General features: G+C 36.6%; 2 protein-coding genes across 2 annotated transcripts; one reads left to right on the forward strand and one right to left on the reverse strand.

The window, feature by feature from the left end:
- Nucleotides 1–6286: 6286 nt before the first annotated feature.
- LOC132604742 (cell division cycle protein 48 homolog) lies at nt 6287–12148 on the forward strand. Its single transcript, XM_060318249.1, has 9 exons — nt 6287–6446; nt 6550–6715; nt 8717–8945; nt 9246–10012; nt 10092–10313; nt 10414–10485; nt 10578–10859; nt 11071–11430; nt 11621–12148. The coding sequence occupies exons 1-9, from the start codon at nt 6418–6420 to the stop codon at nt 11909–11911; spliced, it is 2418 nt and encodes an 805-aa protein (XP_060174232.1). The 5' UTR covers nt 6287–6417; the 3' UTR covers nt 11912–12148.
- A 3465-nt stretch (nt 12149–15613) lies between these two features.
- On the reverse strand, nt 15614–18033 carry LOC132626244 (high affinity nitrate transporter 2.4-like). The gene is made up of 3 exons (XM_060341055.1): nt 17076–18033; nt 16858–16973; nt 15614–16539 (listed from the first exon to the last, which is right to left on the reverse strand). Exons 1-3 carry the CDS (start codon nt 17883–17885, stop codon nt 15873–15875), a joined length of 1593 nt encoding a protein of 530 aa, XP_060197038.1. The 5' UTR covers nt 17886–18033; the 3' UTR covers nt 15614–15872.
- Between the last annotated feature and the right edge of the window lie 3281 nt (nt 18034–21314).

The raw sequence follows: 21314 nt of genomic DNA on the forward strand, positions 1-21314 counted from the left end.
TTGTATAGTGCTCCCCATCCTGTCCAGTTATCAAGCCAAAAATAAGAATTTCCTTGCTTAGTTTGCCACCAGATTTCTGATTCTATCTCATCTCTACATTGCAACATTTTCTTCCATATGTATGTTCCTCTCTTCCAGTGGACAGTGACTGCATGATCTTTTTTTAGATACTTATTACTCATGTACATCCTCCACAATGATTGTTTGGTTCTGAAATTCCACCATAACTTTGAAAAGAGTGCCTTGGAAACATCTTGTAAGCTTCTAAAACCCAACCCCCCTTCCTCTTGAGGATGACACAAAGTAGTCCAGGAAACCCAATGCTTGCTAGAATTCCCAACTGAATTACTCCAAAAAAATTTAGCGAACATTCTATGGATTTGTGCCAATACCCTTGAGGGAGGATCACAAGCTGATAGCAAATGAATAGGCATACTCTGTAGTACATGCTTTATTAGTGTAACCCTTCCGCCAATCGATAACAATTTTCCTGTCCAAGATTTAAGCCTATTAAAGATCTTATCAGTAATTTCCTTGTAATGTGCTATCATTCTTCTTCCATAATATATTGGTACTCCCAAGTAGGTGAAAGGAAACTCCTTTCTAGGAATTCTGGTATTGTTATTTACCATGCTTTCCACCTCCTGGGTAACATTATGATGGAGAAATACTGCACTTTTTCCTTTATTGATCTTCTGCCCACTCACTTTCTCATATGCTGCTAAAGTTTCCATTACCACTTGTAGAGATTGTTCCTCAGCAGAAGTAAAGATGATGGTGTCATCTGCATATGCTAAGTGATTTATATAGGGGCTCCACTTAGGCATTCCAAATCCCGAAAACCTTGAGTTATAGTGCAACGCATTCAGCGCCCTAGATAGACATTCCGAAGCAAGTATGAATAAGGTAGGAGATAGAGGGTCTCCCTGCTTAACACCCCTTGTTGATTTGAAGAAGCCACAAGGCTGACCATTAATAAGAACCGAATACCAATTGTTGGAGATGATTCTATAGACCATGTCTATTAGAAATTCTCCAAAACCCATTTTCCTCAGCACTTTAGTTAAGAACAGCCATGATACTCTATCATATGCTTTTGTCATATCCAACTTGATAACAACATTAGCAGGCCTACCTCTTAACCTCATATCATGTACAATCTCCTGGACAAGCAAGATATTTTCTACAATACTTCTTCCCTTCACAAATCCTGCCTGCTGGGGGGAAATTAAGCTGGGAAGTATATGAACTAGCCTCTCATGAATGATTCTGGAGAATATTTTACTTGTAAAATTACTAAGACTGATAGGTCTCAGATCTGAGAAAGAATCAATCTCCTTCTTTTTAGGAATAAGCACTAGATTTGTACATGTGATGTATCTAGGAAGTTCATGGCCACAAAAGAAAGATCTCACCATCTGCATCACATCCTTTGCAATTATGCTCCAGCAAGATTGGAAGAATTTTCCCGTGTATCCATCAGGGCCACCTGCACTATTTGAATTTAGCCCAAACACTGCTTTCTTCACTTCCTCCTCTTCTGGTAGTTCATTAATTTGTGCATTCTGCTCAGCTGTTATGAGGTGGGGTATGTGATCCAATAACTCAAAATTTGTAGGTATCTGCTCCTCAGAGAATTGATCAGAATAGAATCTAATAGCTTCTTGAGTTATCTCCTCTTCCTGCTCCAGCCACACTCCATTTTGATCTTGAATTTTCTTGATTTGTAACCTTTTCCTTTTCCCATTCACATGCGCATGAAAGAATTTTGTATTTCTGTCTCCGTCTTTAAACCATTGTAACCCTGCCTTCTGTTTCCAGAACTTTTCCTCCACTGCATAAATCCTGATAAGATCTGCTTGTACTTTCTGCAACCTCTCTCTATTCGCCTTTGTAGGATGTTGTTCAAATTCTGCCTCATGGACTTTAATCACTTCTTCCAGTGTGGCCACCTGTTTAAAGATATCTCCAAATGTTTCTTTGCTCCATTTAGTCAATGCTCTACTCACCTTTTTCATTTTGTTGTGGATGTTGAAAAAAGGATCAGCTCCATAATGCCCCTCCCAATTTTCCCTAACAGTGGCCAAAAAACTATCTTCCTCGATCCAGAAGTTAAGAAACCTGAATGGTTTCTTAATAATTCTAGTGTCAGTTCTGTGGGATAGCTTCAATGGAGAATGGTCAGACCCTTGTTTGATTAAGTGTTCCACTTCAAAATTGGGGAAAGAATTATGAAAGGCCTGATTTCCAAGACATCTATCCAATCTTTTAAAAATACATGCTTCATCAGATCTTCCGTTCCACCAAGTATAAGTGCTTCCTGAAAATCCAAGATCCTCTAATTGGCAGATGCTCAAGCAATGTGCAAAGTCTTCTACTTCTGGATAATTAACAGGTAACCCACCAAATTTCTCTGTAGCATCTAGGATGACATTAAAATCTCCCCCAACCATCCATGGTGTCACCATGTTTGTTGATAGATCATATAAGTCATCCCACAAATTGATCCTATAAGCCCTTTCAGTGCTTGTATAAACCAGTGTAATATTGAACACTCGGCCAGATTCCAAGTTAGTCAGTGTAATGGATAATAATTGTGTAGTATCTTTTGTAACCTCCGCCTGAAAATCCTCATGTACAAAGACCCATATTTTTCCATTAATGTTGTGCCATGCAGTTCCCATTCCCAGCCATAATTTATACATGTCAATGTGTCGTGAATGTTGAAAAGGTTCCATTAGTGCGATATAGTTGAATTGATTTTGTCTATGCATCAAAACCACTCTCTCAAAGGCCTGTTGAGTGTTTACAGACCTAATATTCCAAATGAGTGTGCTATTCATTGAGAGTTTCCTTTGGCATAAGCTTTCCTTGTTAGCACACCACCTATTGCCTTAGGTGGTACACTTTTTCCTCTATTTTGTGTTGCTTGTCTGTTTGCTTTTGCTGTTTGTCTAGGAGAGATATTTCGCATATCTTGGTTTGCCAATGTGACTGATTCACTGCTTTTTTCCACTTCATCATCTTCCCCTATGTCATCCACTTTGCCCGGTTCTACTGATTGTTCCTCAGGTGCATTGGTGGATATTGAGTCTGCAACCTCTCTTTCATTATCCTTAATTTTACCTTCCTGTTGATGATTACTGCCTGTTGCCCTATCTTTGTTTTCTCCTTTGTTAGTACTTTGAACCTTTTCAATATGTTGTTCTCCTGTATGAGTTCCTGCTAATGTGCCACCTTCCTTCTCATAAGTTTCATATGTTATGCCTATCCCATCAGGAGGTTTCTCAGAAATGACATTGAGTTGTTGCACTTCCCTATTCTTTGTTATCTCCTCTTGTTGAATTGAAGATAAGTTGTCACTGTTTTGTTCCTTAGTTAGCTCCTTATCAGTGATTTTGTTCTCAACATTCATCTCTACATTATCTGTATTTATATCTTGTGGCTGCATTTTATCATTGTCCTGTATTTCAAATGATTCCTGCACTGCTTCTGAGGATTGTTGAGTTTTGGCTTTGTTGTTTGTACTCTGAATATTGGTGCACTCATTTCCGTCTGTGTCCTTTTCTTGTGCGTACTTATTACATTGGTTTTCCTTGTTTATAATCTCCTTGCTTCCCCTTTTCTCCTTGTTGTGTGGTGTTTTTTCACTGGTATCATGTGTTGATTTCTTGTCCAGTGACTGATTTGTGTTGTTTTTGTCTTGCAGCTTTCCAAATGATGCTTCAACCCATGGTTTTGTTGTTTCTTTCACTGCTTCTGAAGAACCAACCATTGTTTTGCTTGTTTCAAGCTCATGTTCCTCCTCTAAATTCACCAAAGCATCAAACTTATTTTTTGTGCCTTCATTTTTATCATTGTTGATTGTATGTTCATTCGTCTTATTTGCATCTCTTGCATCTTTGTTTTCCTGAGTTGTAGCATTATGTTTGTTGGTCCCTTTTTTACTTTGAACCACATTCCATGCTTGATTTGTTGGTTTCCCATATTTGTGCACTTGTTTGTGCCTCTGATCTGTAGGTTGTTTATCTGCTTGATCTTTTTGTTTCTGTCTTTGATCCGCTCTTTGATTGGTTGCTTGCCCCTCTTCTCCCGGTCTGTCTTTAAGATTTTCTTGTATGTTTTGGTTATTCCTTTTGAGTTTATGTTTTCCATTGTTGTTTTCTTCTCCTCCGTCTTTTTGCTCTTCCTTTTCTGGTCTGTGCTCAGGATGTAGTACCCAGCAACCTTGCATATCGTGTCCTTGCAGTTTACAATGACTGCAGTATTTTGGCAAGTAATCATATTGTATAGTTTGCCACTTTGATCTGATTTCCCCGGTTTCCTCATCTAAACAGTTTATTTGCACTCTCTTTGGTAATTCTTTAAGAAGATCAACTTCCACTTTTACCCTAGCACAACTAGGTCTCGTTTGATTGTTCGTGGCCTTGTCAATCACTAATGGTTTCCCTACTGCATTGGCCAGGGAAAACATGGATTCCTTATCAAACAAATTAGTCGGTAATCCAGGGAAAGAAATCCATGCAATAGCTATTGTAGTTTCCTCTTCCGGGTTAAACCATGGATCCCATATTTGAAATCTTACTGGGAAAATTCTATTTCTGCATTTAATTTCCCAAGCACTTGATGCCAAAGCAGCATAATCTTCAAGTAAGGACAATCTAATCAGTATATGCCTATCCTCAAGGAGTCCAGTAACACACTCACCTTTGATCTCCAATTGAGTTGGAAGACATTTTCTCAGTTCATGAATATCTGGTCTGCCATACGAGAATTTTGCAATCAGTGCATATTGGAGTTTTTGTCTCACACATAATATTTCAAATTCTTTCTTCGTCCACATTAAAGTAGGTTCTCCGTGTAGATATGTAATAGGTTTGATGTTTAAAGGCTCTGGTGTTTGGGTATTTGCGAAAGTTTTTAGGGCTGTGGCATATCCAATTAGTGATGATGGTTGAGTCGCAGGCTGACCATCCACCGGAGGTGGCTGGCTGCCAGCCGTTGAGGCCATAGAATGATGATGTTGATGCTAGGGTTTTGGTGAGAAGAGAGTTATATCGAAAATGGCATGAAAACATCTGTCAGACAAATTATCGAACAGGTTGCAGGCGTCCTACTGTGAGCTTGGTTTCAACAACAATGGTGAGTAGTCAGCCCTTCCAAAAAGTTAGGAATAACACAGCAGACAATTCATGAGGCAATTCGGATTTCGAAAATAGTTGCTTCAACCTCAACAAGCACAGCAGCAAACCATAAGTTCGGATAAGTTGCTTTTCTTAGTCTAGCTCCCTCTGTTTCTATTTGGACTTATACAGTACGAAGTGTATAGAAAATGATACAGGTGATATGATAAACTGAAAATTACAGTAGACAATCAATTGTAATTTATTTATATCTGGGCTGGAGTTGAAGCCAATTGGAAGGTTTAAAGTTAGGCTTGACTAATTTGATATCCAAATGGTTGAAGTTGCAGCACAGACCAATTTCGAATTGGCTGAAATTTAAATATTTTCCTAGTATATTTTAAATACTGATCAGGCTAATATTTGTGCACTCCATCCGGAAAAAAACTTAAAAAGTTATATAAGATGATAGAAACATTTGTGTTAAATTGATATAAACTAAAACCAGTACCTCTAATGCCATAACCATTTATTTCTACCCACATCGATGTAGAAATAGCCATGCCTCTTCCTCGTCAAATCATGTTACTTCATCGTTTTGAAATGTCGAGCGGCCCAAGACTAGTGGATCCTGTTGGGCCTAGTATTATTGGCAAATATTAACATTTTTTTTTGCGCGGATTGACCTTCTTTTGGGGTGGTCTTTTATTTTGCCCCTCAAATTGGTGTTTTTAATTTTTGCCTTTCGCTTAATACTTCGAGGTTCTGGATTCGAATCCTAACTCAATAAAAAAGAAAAAAAAATTTCGCAAGATAGAATTTTATCTTCAAAACTCTGCCTTGTGAATTTTTTTGAAGGCCAAAAATGATGATTCCATGTCACATGACCAAACGTCTACTTAAACTGTTTACAAATTACTAAAATTCTTGTATATAACAAGTCTTAAAATCTCCTTTTTTGTTTTAACTTCAAAAACCAAATACTGTCCGAAAATACGGAATACCTTTTTTACTCCCATCGAAATACGGAATACCTTATCTACCGACTACTACTAGGAGTATTATAAAATGAGATGATACGTCCAAAAGCAGGAAATACAGATAGAACCGCAGTACGTATTTAATATTTCTTTTAATATTATTTCTCGTATTTCTTTTTTCTCTCTCTAATAATAAATTCGTAATTCACTTCCTCTCCATATCCCTTTCTTGCACTCATTGTTCTCTCCTTCACCAAAAAAAGTCAGTCTCTCTTTAATTTATTATCGGCTTAACCCTAATCCAGATCTCGAATATGACTAACCAAGCCGAGTCATCTGACTCGTAAGTTCTTTCGATCGGTTAATCAACTGAGTTATTTTAACTTTGAATTCGTTTCTAGAAAGTTATTAGATTTGTAATTTGTTTTTTTTTTTCTTGTTTACAGAAAAGGTGCGAAGAAGGATTTCTCAACGGCGATTTTGGAACGAAAGAAGTCTCCTAATCGGCTAGTCGTTGACGAAGCGGTCAATGATGATAACTCAGTTGTTGCACTACATCCTGCTACTATGGAGAAGCTTCAGCTCTTCCGTGGAGATACAATTCTCATCAAGGTTTGTTAATTATTGATTTTTTTTAGGGTTTTCCCCTGAATCTCGAGTTTTTTAGGGTTTCGATGTGGTTAATTTGATTGTCTTAGGTTTACAGTGGAGAGAACTTTGTTCATAATTGATTTATTGGTTGCTTAGGTTAACGTCTAAGTTGTTTTGTTATTTGTCGGTTCGAATAGGTTTGAGATAGATTATATGAGTTTTTTTATACGTTTTGAGGTGAAATCCTGAGTTTTTTAGGGTTTCAATGTGGATAATTTTATTGCCTAAGGTTTACAGTGAAGATAATCTTGGTAGTAATTGATTTTTTTGGTTGCTTAGGTTAACATCTCAGTTTTTATGTTATTTGTTGTTGAATCCTATCGATAGATTTGAGAGATATGGTATTACGTTGTGAGGTGAAAACTTGAGTTTTTAGGTTTTCAATGTGGATCATCCGATTGCTTTAGGTTTATAGTGAAGATAATCGTGGTAGTAATTGATTTTTTTTGGTTGCTTAGGTTAACATCTAAGTTGTTTTGTTATTTGTTGGTGAATCTGGTGGACTCAGTAGTTTTACCTTTTTGGAAGAAGCAATACTATCCAATAGATTTGGGAGATATTATATTAGTCTTTCTACGTTTTGAGGTGGTGATGTTGTGGCAATGCGGTGTTTGTTCTGCTTGTTTGATGATGGGTCTGAGAATGACAATTTTATGGGTTATAGCTGTGACCAATTTGTTTAAACTGAAAAGCAACTTATTATTTAAAATTGGTCACAAACTGTCGAGGTATTCTTTTGGAACTTGGTTTTGTGCTTTAAGGGGAGATCAATAACTGAGATGACCCCTCAGGAAAGTCTCTGTAGGGACAAATTATTCACGAACTTGTAACAAATTTGGTTCTAGTACAGAAAAATAACCTGCTCATATGGCTTCCTACACTCTTGAAATTTATGTGGATTTAAGTAAGAAGATAATACAATGGAAGCTAAGGATCCATATAGTTATACCAATAATTGACATTGTTTTTTTTTTTTTTTGAAACTGGTACTATGAGTTGACATTGTTATTGGTATGCTTACATTAGATCCAGTGTTTGTCTCGAGTCGTTTTAGTTGGATTAGAGACTTATACTTTCGTGTAAAGATACATGTGAGATTAGAAAATTTCTAGTTTTAAAGAATCCTTCATTATATTAAAAGGCAAATCATTTGGTATTGGTATGAAATGGACTAGAATATAGCTAAATGTATACAGTGAATCATAGCCGACTCCAACTAATTTAGGATTGAGGTATAGTTGATTGATGATTATTGATTTACATAATGCTTTGCGATTCTTATGAAAGTGGATTCTGTGACGTGGTTCATAGATGGCCCTCTTCCCATGTGTCACTGAGTCTGTACTCTGTTGATCCGTGAGGAGCAGATGTCAATGGGTTCTATAAGTTACCTGCTAATCGGCTATATTACATAATCATGGAAAAAGACTTTCTGAATTTACTCTCTTCATAAAAAAGAGACTTTCAGAATCATGGTAGATATACCAGTTTGAGAATACTGTCACTTTTGAAGAAAATGAAACCAAATTTGAAGTGATGAAATATGGTGTAGTTATGTCTTGTGCCAAACAAAGACTCGTAATGTTATCCCAATGAGAAGCAGTTGATTCTTTGAATCTCAAAGTTGAGGAGTTGAATTGATATCAGGCATTAATGGATGTAGGATGTTTAAAGTAGTTATTTTAATTGGAATTTGATTATTACCGTACTACATTCATATATGTATATGTGTATCTTGATACTTTTAATATTTCGCAAAATTGTGCGCTTCGCTTTAAAGAAGAATGTACTTTACTTCTCACTTCTCTTTGCATTTTTTCTTTTTGCACTTTTTTTGCTCTTAAAGAGAACAGCAGTAATTTCTCATGGTGCATGTGGTTTAATTCTTTACCTCTCTTATCTGTTTGCATGTGTGTCTGCTATCCGATTGACCCAATAGTTTTGTGCTGCATTTATATCCAGGGAAAGAAAAGGAAGGATACAGTTGTCATTGCTCTGGCCGATGAAACATGCGATGAGCCGAAGATTAGGATGAACAAGGTTGTCCGTTCAAATTTGAGGGTCCGTCTTGGAGATGTTGTGTCTGTGCACCAATGTCCAGATGTTAAGTATGGGAAGCGTGTCCACATACTTCCTATAGATGATACAATAGAAGGTCTCACTGGGGATTTGTTTGATGCATTTTTGAAACGTAAGTGTGTAGCTTGACTGTCGCACACAATTACTTTTCCAATTGAATAGCTCAAGCATGGTGCACAGTTTGGCAATTTTCAAGGTTTTAATTTCGGTACTGTTGTGGTATAGGAATTTCCACTTTATTGAACTTGTCATTAAATCTAATAATAATTAGGGTGGGCTGAAGGAATCGGGTTAGTTGTACAGAAATAACTTGCATATCTGTTACAATTTTCGTTTCTCAATGATTATCAATTATCACTGTCACAGTATCCTGTTTGTGTTGGCCTCAATTTAAACGTTTTTCTTTTTGCAGCTTACTTTTTGGAAGCATATCGTCCTCTGAGGAAAGGGGACAATTTCCTTGTTAGAGGAGGGATGAGAAGCGTGGAATTCAAAGTTATTGAGACTGACCCAGGGGAATATTGTGTTGTTGCTCCGGACACTGAAATCTTTTGTGAGGGGGAGCCTGTTAAAAGGGAGGATGAGGAGAGACTGGATGAAGTTGGCTATGATGATGTTGGTGGTGTGAGAAAACAGATGGCTCAGATTCGTGAACTGGTGGAGTTGCCATTGAGGCATCCTCAACTTTTCAAATCCATTGGTGTGAAACCACCAAAGGGGATTTTGCTTTATGGACCTCCTGGTTCAGGGAAGACCCTGATAGCCAGAGCGGTGGCTAATGAAACTGGTGCATTTTTCTTTTGCATTAATGGACCAGAAATCATGTCCAAATTGGCTGGAGAGAGTGAAAGCAATCTAAGGAAGGCGTTCGAAGAGGCTGAGAAAAATGCTCCATCTATTATATTCATTGATGAAATTGATTCAATTGCTCCCAAGCGAGAGAAGACACATGGTGAAGTTGAGAGAAGGATCGTTTCTCAGCTCCTGACTCTGATGGATGGACTGAAATCTCGTGCTCATGTCATAGTTATGGGAGCTACCAATCGTCCTAACAGCATTGATCCTGCTCTCAGAAGGTTTGGTAGGTTTGATCGGGAAATTGACATTGGTGTTCCTGATGAAGTTGGACGTCTTGAAGTTCTTCGTATTCACACCAAGAATATGAAGCTTGCAGAAGAAGTAAGCCCAACTTATTGTTTTTTTTTTTTGTGGGGATCAACTTTTGACCGTAGCATAATGATGGGTATTTATTCTGCAGGTTGATTTGGAAAGAATATCAAAAGATACACATGGTTATGTTGGTGCTGATCTTGCTGCTCTTTGCACTGAAGCTGCACTTCAGTGCATTAGAGAGAAAATGGATGTCATTGATCTGGAAGATGATTCCATAGATGCTGAAATATTGAATTCAATGGCTGTCACAAATGAGCACTTCCAAACTGCTCTAGGAACAAGCAATCCATCTGCATTACGTGAAACAGTAAGTAGCCTGTACGACCCCATTATGTAATGTAGCTTGCTACCTGATCATGTGCAATGTTGACTGTTGCTTATGATTCTTTTGTGAAAACTATACACAGGTTGTTGAAGTGCCTAATGTCTCATGGGAAGACATTGGAGGTCTTGAAAATGTCAAAAGAGAGCTCCAAGAGGTAATTGAATTCAATAAGTTGGTCTTGATGCATTCATATACGCTACCAACTTCTGTTGAGGGTTTCATCATTCTTCTTGTTTTAATATGTAGACTGTTCAATACCCTGTGGAGCATCCAGAGAAGTTCGAGAAATTTGGTATGTCACCTTCGAAAGGTGTTCTTTTCTATGGTCCCCCAGGATGTGGGAAAACTCTTCTTGCCAAGGCAATTGCTAATGAGTGTCAAGCCAATTTCATTAGTGTCAAAGGACCTGAGCTGCTCACCATGTGGTTTGGAGAAAGTGAGGCCAATGTCCGTGAAATTTTTGACAAGGCTAGACAATCTGCACCCTGCGTCCTCTTCTTTGATGAGCTCGACTCTATTGCTACTCAGGTAAGATGTTTTCAAGTTTACCAAATTGTTTGTAGTAAGCAAACATGGGAACTTTTTGATGGATTTTCACGGAAAAAGAGGCAGACATATCCCAATCTGGCAACCAAGTAGATATAAGTAGATATATCTGTAAAAAGGAGGGCAAAAAGAAACAAAAATAGTTAATCCTTGTATCACTGCTTACAAAGAGTGGTGCTTGATTTTATTGCAGAGGGGAAGCAGTAGCGGAGATGCTGGTGGAGCAGCTGATCGAGTTCTGAACCAACTTTTGACTGAAATGGATGGCATGAATGCAAAGAAAACTGTTTTTATTATTGGGGCCACAAACAGGCCTGATATTATTGACCCTGCACTTCTGCGACCTGGTCGACTTGACCAGTTACTTTATATCCCACTGCCAGATGAAGACTCACGCCATCAGATTTTCAAGGCATGTCTTAGAAAATCTCCCTTATCAAAAGATATTGATTTGAGAGCTCTTGCCAAATATACTCAGGGATTTAGTGGAGCTGATATCACCGAGATCTGTCAACGGGCCTGCAAATATGCCATAAGGGAGAACATTGAGAAAGTATGCTCTTCATCTGCTCTTAATTTTTTGTATTTGGTTTTGTTCTTTTAAGTCTGAAGTCACATCATCTGTCTTTGTTCTTACAGCTTTTCATCTGTGTTGTTTGCTGTTGTACATCTACTGATATTGGGAGGCGAATCTATGACTTTAATCTAGTCCTAATACTTGTCAAATGGCGTTCTTGTTACAGGATATAGAAAAGGAAAAGAGAAGAGCAGAGAATCCTGATTCTATGGATGAGGATGCTGATGATGAGATATCAGAGATTAAGCCTGCTCACTTTGAGGAGTCCATGAAGTATGCTCGACGTAGTGTGAGTGATGCCGATATTCGTAAATACCAGGCGTTTGCTCAGACCTTACAGCAATCTCGAGGTTTTGGAACTGAATTTCGTTTTGCTGAGGCCAGTGGTGGAGCTGCTGCAGCTGATCCCTTCGCAACTTCTAATGCTGGAGCTGATGATGACGACTTGTATAGCTAAAGTTATGGACTACCCTGTTATTTGCTGCGGCATCTTTCTTTTCTGGTGCAATAGAGTTGCCTAAACAATTTACTTCTACGAAAATGTCTGGAATTATTACTTTGTTTCTGGAAGGTGTAGGGCTCTTGCTTAACTACTATTTTATTTTGCCTACTCTTTAATGTTGTTATCTTGAGGTGTTCTGTGACATTTTTAAACAACCTCAACAGCTTTGCTAATACAGTGGGACCTTGGTTATTTTCTCTCTACTTTTCTTTTCCCCTTTCGTGTTACCTAAGCTGCCTTCGTATATTAGGTGCTAATTTTCTCTTAAGATTACTTCCCTTTCCGTGAATGAGCATCTAATAAGATAGTCCCTTTGTATTAGGGAAGCTACATCAATTTGATAGTCCAAGTGTGGTGTGGGGTTTTGCTGAATGGCATAATTTCATGTTTTAGTTTTAGCATGGAACGTGATATATTAAGAAATCATAGTAAGTTGAAAATGTCCGAGATTATGTTCCGGTAGAAGCTCAACCCTGTTTCTGCCAAATTACAAAAGATAAGTTTCTGCAGCTCGAAACTAACATGATTTTAAGTTATTGCTCTTATTATATTTGAACTCCAAATCGTAATGTTTATAAGAATTAAGAATCCGTCAAAACGTGTTTCCAGTTAGTGAGTGAATGTAGCGTTAGTAACAACTGAGACCTTGTTAAAGAAATTATACTAATAATCACTCTGTTTAAGGCTTGTACATGCAAGTAACTTGTGTTTATTCCCTTTACAAAGAATGTAACTTACCATTATAATAAATACCGAAACATAGTGCATCATGAAATTTTCGTTTTTCTTTTTTGATAATTAGCAAATATCTAGCAACTTAAAATGAGCTTACATATAGAAGTATAGATGAAACACCACTATACTCGAAGAACGTAAGTGCCAAAGACAAAAGATTGCATGTACTAGATATAAAGAATGCTGCTTCGTATTAGTTCACTGATTCTCATATATAACAACATTGCTGGGCTAAGGTTGGTTGAAATGCTTGTCTTGAGAACATCCAACTCCAAGTGAGCCAAATATATGATTGTTCACGTATCGGCTTGGACCAGATGCATGCCTGAAACCTTTTGGTAAGCAATTCTTGGTTTCCCTCCCATGAAAAAAGGGGTGTTTATTGTGCAAGTTGGGTTTCATTATCATGTACTCTTCAGATAATTGGCGGACTCCCAGAGTTTCATTGATTAGAGAAGATAGCAAAACAAGGCCGATGTATGTGAGTTGAAGGAAAAGATGTATTCTGGAAGCAGCATTAATCATTTTAAAAAGTTTTCTTGTGTGGAGTTTCTGTAAATTAAACTGTGTTATGTGGAGATTATAGGCTCTGGAAAAGGGATGTCTTACGATGTGTGGTTTATAAGAAGCGAAAGAACGGGCCAAAGGGGACTATAAATAGGCTCGTGAGCAGTAGAGACGACAGGTTTAGTTGTAGTTTTGTAATGATACAGCTCATTGCAAGCAGAGAAGAGAGTACAGGACAAGCATGGAAAAAGAACTTTTTAAGTTTAATTTCGTGCAAACACCGCCTAAAAATGTTTTTATATCATCACGTTAAGTTGACTGATTTTTCATAGAAAATTTGGCATAGTAACCCAAAAAATAGAGTACTTTATAACCTGCCATAATCCGTTAAATTGTACTGATAGTATAAAAATTCGTTACACAATCAGTTCAACTTAAATCCTGCACAATATAAGGAATTTAAATTATATATATACCAATAGTGTATACATCTTGACATTATCCATATATTTTGACACATCAGATAATTTGCCTTTTCTTTTTCCAATATACTCATCTCTCTCACTGTGGCATACCAGAAGGGCGAGGAAATGAGGTGAGCTGAGATTGCCCGTGAGTCTTCATCCTAGCATTAATTTGCTTACTTCTGTTATGAACCTTTGGTTTGTTCATCCATTAATATTTTCCAACTCCAACTCCGTATTCATTTATTATGTTATAGTAGTTGTTTAAATTAAAGTTCCTCTCACCCTTATTCATTTATCATCAAAAGAGTATTGAATGAAGTTATAGTAAGGCACAAATTAACTCTTTTTTTGTTTCTGGACTGGATCCAGAATGCTCAATCTTTTGCCAGCAAATACGAATATTATCTATAATACTGTACCTTTTTGAGGCTTTCCGCAACTCTATAAAAATCTACAGTAGATTATCTACTCAACAATGCAAAAGGATTGACTCTTACCTGCTTCCTAGATTACCCATGTCTAGTGATCTGTCACATTCATGTGTTTTCCATTAATACTACACCTACAATCAGTCCTCATTGCCTATATGCCAGGTGCAAGCACTCAACATATCTAATTGGGAATTCTTTTTTTAATTATTCTTAAGAATTCCAATTTCTTAGTAATGATGTTCGGATCAATTTACGCGTTTGGATAGAATATGTCTATTATTATGAGTAAAGGTTGCAATAAGATTTAGATGGTGAAGGTAAATGAATGTTTACAATTTATTGTTCTAGCAGCCTATCTAGCTTCTGCCGCACTAACCAATTAATTCAAGCTCTACAAAGTAGTTTCTTGGCTGGAAGCTGAATATTATTGATAAGTTTGTGTTACAGACCCAGCCCATTTACAGGTGAAGAAGAGTTGAAAAATATGATATGTTGTAGTAATGAATTTTACCCTGTTATGGAGACACTTTTATCAGTACACCTACACAATTTACTGTTACCTAGAACATCATTTTGGGATGCAGACAGAAACCAATAATGATTAAAAACAATGTTCATTAAGGAGTTTGGTATTGTGCTGTCTTTTCATAAAATCCTTTTGTTTGGTGAAACAGTGAGTGTTAATTTTTGAATATCCCACATATGTAGGGATAGGGACATTTGGTCTCCTTATAAGTCCCAGACAATCCTCTCCTCCGACTAGAAGTTAATTTACTAAGGAGAAGGACCTAAAGATAGAGCAATTCTTTAACCAAGATCCGCTCTGAATCAGATCAGAATAAAATGTTTTGGTTGCTTTCCCTAAATATTCAGGATCAATTGCTATACTACAATCTTCAGATGGTCACACTGTAGGATCTTTTTAAACCTCAAGTAGCTTAATAAAATTAAGTTAATTAATCAATTAATGCTGATTGTAATGAAGCCAAGTCAACTTTCCCGCAACTTTGGACTTAAAAGCGTGTACCCACAATGACTTAAATTATCATATTTTTGATTCCATGTATCTCAAAGCCAGGGTGGGGGGCTAATTCCTAGTTTGGTATTGGCTACTGTGAAGCTAGTTAGCAACTGACATTAAAATATGCATATGATCTTCTCTTTGCTGCCTTTCGAAATTTTTTATGATACTAAAATCTTGGCTAGGGAAGTTAGTAAACCAAGACATGGTTATGTAAACCTTACTTATGTACATAATTTTTTTTAGTTCTGCCTGAGTTATTCAATACTTTTACGTGAAATTGAATTGTCAATTGTATACACTAATTTTGATTTCGCTCTAAGCTAACTTAACACTTCTCCCTGTACAATTGCTGGTTATTATAAACGGTATTAATTGATATGAATCTTTCATATCAATTTTAATCAGCCACTAGGAGGAGAAAAACAATTCACATACTTCTACAAACCAACTGGAAGAAATGATCAGGGCACTTCATAGAAGTCAAAAGTTTTATTATTATACACATCTGAATCTACTCCCTGAAAAACAACAACCACTGGCCATAGAATATTCTTTTGAAAAAGCCACAGGAAACACACACACAATCAGTAATATATATACTTCATTTAAAAAAGAAACAACATCCACCTTAGTACATTCCAAGTATTTGTCTTCAAAGATCAACAAGAAACATCATTTTTAAAAAACAAAGAAAAACCAGGACAAATTTTTCTTATTGAGACAACTCAACTCATTGAACCTTCAATCAAAACTCAGACACGATTTGGCGTCAAATTTAGCGGTGTAGGTGCGGACCCCACGCGCTTGCCACGCTCTGATCGGCAGTTCTCGGCGAACTTCAAGCTGTTTTGGTGCATTCCCTTTTGTCTCTCAGCTTCCGTATACTCGGAGGAATAATAATGTTCTTCACTTCCCTTAACGGGGTCTTTTGTTGGTGGCAAAAACATGCTTCCCCATTGTGGGAAATGACACAAAGTCACAGGAAGAGTGCAACCAATAATCATTATTCCCATATAAGTTAGCCCCTCTGCTGTTGAGTACTTCGAGCTCGTGAAAAACAATAGTTGTGTCAATCCAGAACCAAAGTTGCCTCCAGCGCCTGTCATGCCTGAGATAATACCTAATGATCGACGAGAAATAAAGGGAATAATACCGAACGTTGCACCACAAGCAGCTTGGGCTCCAATTGAGAAAAGGATCATGAATGTTACGGCAATAGGCAGATTATTTGCACGGCCCAACAGGACACAGAATACTCCTCCGAGTGTTTGTAGTATCCATAGGACCCAAAGTCTCCCTCTCATGCCAAATTTTTTGGCTGCGTAATCTGAAGAAAATCCTCCGAATGGACGAGCTAATATGTTAGCCATACCGAATGTGGCTGCGATGATTCCCGCATAGTGAAGCTTTAGATCAAATCTGTAGGTTTTTGTACACAATTTTGTAATTAGTTTAAGTATGTACACATAGCAGTTTTGGGCAGGTTACCTACTATAACGAGTTAACTGTAAAAACACTTTTACATAGTCAGCAACGGCGGAGCCACAACCAACGGAGGAGATTCAATTGGATCTAACTTCGTCGAAAAATCGTACTATGTAAATAACGTAAAAATAATTTTTCTTGTGTATATCTACACAATCTTTTGAATCCCTTGACAAAAGGGAAATTTTCATTATAGTTGTAAAATAGTTCAAATTTTGCTTTACATGTTAGGTCCGAATTTTTTAATCTAACCTGTCGAAGAAGTACTCGGCAATCACATTGTCTGTAGACAATTCAACTCCCATAGAGTATCCATAGAGAAGGACAAAGATCCATGTCCTGTAGTTTGTTGCAGCATACCACAATATCTGAAATTAAGAAAGATGAGACATACATAACTAGCTCAATTTTGTCTACTTAATAAAGCAAAAGTACAAAAGTATTAAATCTTGGGTGTAATTTGGACTTACGTTACCGAATTTATCTTTAGCAACATCACCCTTCTTCTGTAAAGCACCACGGTTTCCATCAGGCAAATCTTGACCAAGAGTCAACACCAAAATACCCATAATAACATGAAGCCAACCAGGAATAAAAAACGCAATTCTCCAAGCAGTGAAAGGAGTTGCACCCACCCTTCGAATTATATCATAAAGAATTGGCATAAGGAGTTGAGTCGCACCACCACCCATATTTCCCCATCCAGCAGCAGTACCATTTACTAGCCCAATAATCTGACTATTAAACATGGTACTCATCCAATATTGGCACGACACAAACGTCGCGAGTGAAAACCCAATCATGAACCGGACAGCTACGTACCCCCCAGCGGACGATACAAACGACATACAAAATACGGTTGGGGCTGAAAACATGATCAGAAATGCGCACCCGTAACGCGGGCCCAACAAGTCACAAACCGCACCCATAACAAGCCTAGATAAAATACTTCCGGAAACAGAAGCAACGCCAGCGTTACCAATGTCCATTTTGGTCAAGTTAAGGTTGTCGCGAATAATAGGCACTAAAGGTGCAGCAGCAAATGTGGAAACGAAACAAGTAAAGAAGGAAATCCAGGAGAGTTGAAATGTTAGGCCATGAGGTTTCGAAAACGAATAAAATTTAAATTGTTTGGCTTTGTGTTCGGTATCAACCGGTACTGAAAATTTTGCCATGGTATCAGTTGGCACCATCGGAGAAGCCACCGAGAAAGCAAGAACGGGCTCTCTTCCGGTGACTCCATGCATAGAACTTCCCGGTTCTCCTTCAATATCAGCCATTTTTGGATCAAGGAAATAGCTGATTAATTTTACAATATGCAAAGAAGATATTAAAATTTGATGTGTGTTACTTTAAGAGGGAGGGTTTATATAGGAATTAAAGAGTTGACAATGTGTGTAATTAAGGCAAGTGATTAGAGATTCCCAATGGTTACATTCCGTTTTTGGAGGATTTAATTATTTGTTTAAGGAATCCGTTCCGCCGCATGCATCTGAATATGAATAGTGGTAACCCCTTATGATATATACCAAAGGTTCACTGAACATTCTCGGTGTCTTCGTTTTATTAGTTTTTTTTTTTCCCTTCGTTTACTATTTGGAGCAGTATTACAATATGTAAACGTCACTAATAAAAAAATCTCTATTTTTTCGCTGATTTCCTAATGAAAAATGTTCAGTGGCTATTTCTCATTGAATGTTGGTGGGAAAAACCTAGATATATAGTAGGATTTTCACACGGAAAAAACTAGGATGTTTTCCAGCATTTCAATGAAAACTTGTTTCCCATCACGTGTTTTTCCAGTGAGCTGGTTCGGTGGGAATGAGGTGGAAAATCATAGTATTTTATAGCATAAATTTCCCACTGAAATGTCGATGGGAAAAACTTCTGTCTTTAGTAGTGCGTTACCCCTTTTGACATACAAGTGCTGAACCAGTCTTTTAAAACAATTCGCAGAATTTCTTATTTAAGCCATTCGATCATACCTGACAACTTCATAATGAATTTAAGTTATACATGTTGAATCAATTCGCAGAATTTCTTATTTAAGCCATTCGATCATACCTGACAACTTCATAATGAATTTAAGTTATACATGTTGAACGTATAGAACTAATGCTTATCATAAGGATATGCCTGTAGTTACCTTATAGTGACTCATATAACATTTTTTTAACTGCTAGTACTAGTGCATAACTCTAATAACCATTAATTAGTCTCCCATACTCCTCCACGATTGTGCTTGGTTAAATAGTTTTCCTGGTTTTGATGATCCTACGTAATACACTATACGTATATGTTTAGAATATCTTGCAGGCATTCTTTCCTTCTTAATTATATCTTTTCATTGTGGTTTGCACTGGATACAATTTCCTTTCATGTGATTTTAGGTCAACCTTGTTCCTTTTAACACCTTCACTTACTATAGTTTCACGCATCCAGACTATGCAGAAAGATAAAAAATAGTAAATAATTAATTTCTTCGAAGATACGTTCAAATTTCAACATTATATATGGTTATGTGGGTTTAAGAGATCATCACTAACTCTCATACATTGAATTTGATTGATTCTGTCTCCACTCATTTTGGCATGTGCACTTTTCATCATCTTGTCTTCCTCAAAGCATATTCAACCACTCAAGTGAATCCAACAAGGTTGGAAAAGTGATATGAAAAAGAATGGCTCACACTAACCTCCAACGAACATGTCCATTTTCTACCGTGAAAGATATATTAATTAATTAGAACTTAAACTAACACAAAAGGCAAGTAGTAGAAAAGGAGGTCAAAAAAGTAATAATAGCCGCTTACAAAATGGCTGCTTTACTTGCAGTCAAATAAAGCTAACGCGGTGTATTGGAGGAAACGGCACTCCTTCCCAACCTTTGAAATTGAAATAATAACTTTTTTTATTTTCCATGTCCGATACTAGTAATGAAGGCGTCCGACTAATTACAAATTAATCGTGTGGGGAAGTTTCATATTGAGAGGCAGAGAAGGAGTCGAAATATTTAGTTTATGCATGGGTTTTGAACTAGTTTTTTATTGATTTATTGAGTTCTGAATAAATTATTTGTACATCTTAACGACTTTTTACCACAAATACAAGGTTTGAGTTCAAAATTACTAGATTTCGCCGACCCCGTAGTTACCACTGTGACTCCGCCCTTGTTGGGTGATAAAGCGTTTCCTAACAAAAACGACTCCGTAATTACATACTAACACTTTACTAATAATATACTAACACTTCCATAAAGCAATTAATTATTACATAATTAATCTTCTTTCTCACGTGTTTCCTTATTTAAATTCAGATGCAGAACGATCTCCAACAACTAGTTCCAAGGTCAAATGGTAGACTCTGGCAGATACTCTGCTTATAAATTAACAAGTTGTGAATCTTTAATACTTATATTTTGGGTATGATATGGAGATGGAGACAAGAAACTATCATCGTGTTCTTTACCTTAGCCTTTGAGAAGATCCTAGAGTTATATATTTAGGGTAAATTATTTACTACTCGATAATTTAACACGATGACCTGGTAAATTGCTGGAAATCAAATGGATGACGTAATTAATTAATTTTATAGACGTTTCTCAAGATTCAATTATTATTGAATAGTCCTCTCTCTTATGAGGGCGTCACTATAAGTCCTAGACATGATGATCATATCGATAGGTAGGAGACAGATGAGTGAATGTTTGACAACATTATTAATATCTTTAATTTGGTTAATATCTTGATTGCATATCAATAATGAGATGCAAGCTCGGAGATTCCTCACCCAAAAAGGAAAATAATTGAATTGTTAATTATATGCCACTTTTTTCAGTTATTCGAAGGGACAATTCAGTATATGTCATGATAATTAAATACAAAAATAAGGTCATTCAAGAATGCAAGAGTACTACTTTTGGAAAGGATGAACATGGTTTATATATCCAAGTATATTTATCTATAGAATCTATAGATTTAAGTAAACTTGGATATAATATGCGTGTGCATGTCTTTAAAATTTTAAAATAAGGGAAATTAGCACTTTAATCCTCAAATATTTAAAATTTTGAGTTTGATACTTGTGATCTGGTAAGCATAACCTTCAATTAATTGATATGTGCACTTTCGATCTCTCTAACTGTGAATCTTCACAACTTTAATGAATTATTATGTTCAGATTAAATATTCCATATTTGAGAGTAACACATAATTCGAAAAAATAATCCAAAAATCAAATATTCCTATATGAAAGGCCAAAAACACAAATTTCATTTAATTGAAGGTTAAATGCTCTTAGTCAAATATTATGAGAGCCAAAATCAGAATTCATCAGCAATCGAGGGACACAAAGGTGCATTTATCCCTTTAAATAATACTCTCTCCGTCCCAAAAAGATTGTCTTAGTTTGACTTGGCACCTGACACGATGTTTAAGGAAAAAAAAGACTTTTGAAATTTGTGGTCCAAAACAAACATTAGATATTTGTGTGGTTGTAAATCATCTCATAAAATTAAATTGTTTTCAAATATAGAAATGTATCAATCTTTTTTGAACAACCTAATATGGAAAGTAAAACAATTTTTTTGGGACGGAGGGAGTAATTGATAAATATAAATTCAAAGCAATAGTTAAAATAATATACTTGAATTTAAATGAATTTTTCAACATATTGTAAGGGTAAGTGATGTAAATGGCCAAAAATAGAGGG

The sequence above is a fragment of the Lycium barbarum genome, chromosome 1 (genome assembly GCF_019175385.1).
Source record: "Lycium barbarum isolate Lr01 chromosome 1, ASM1917538v2, whole genome shotgun sequence".
In the NCBI taxonomy this organism is placed as follows: Eukaryota; Viridiplantae; Streptophyta; class Magnoliopsida; order Solanales; family Solanaceae; genus Lycium; species Lycium barbarum.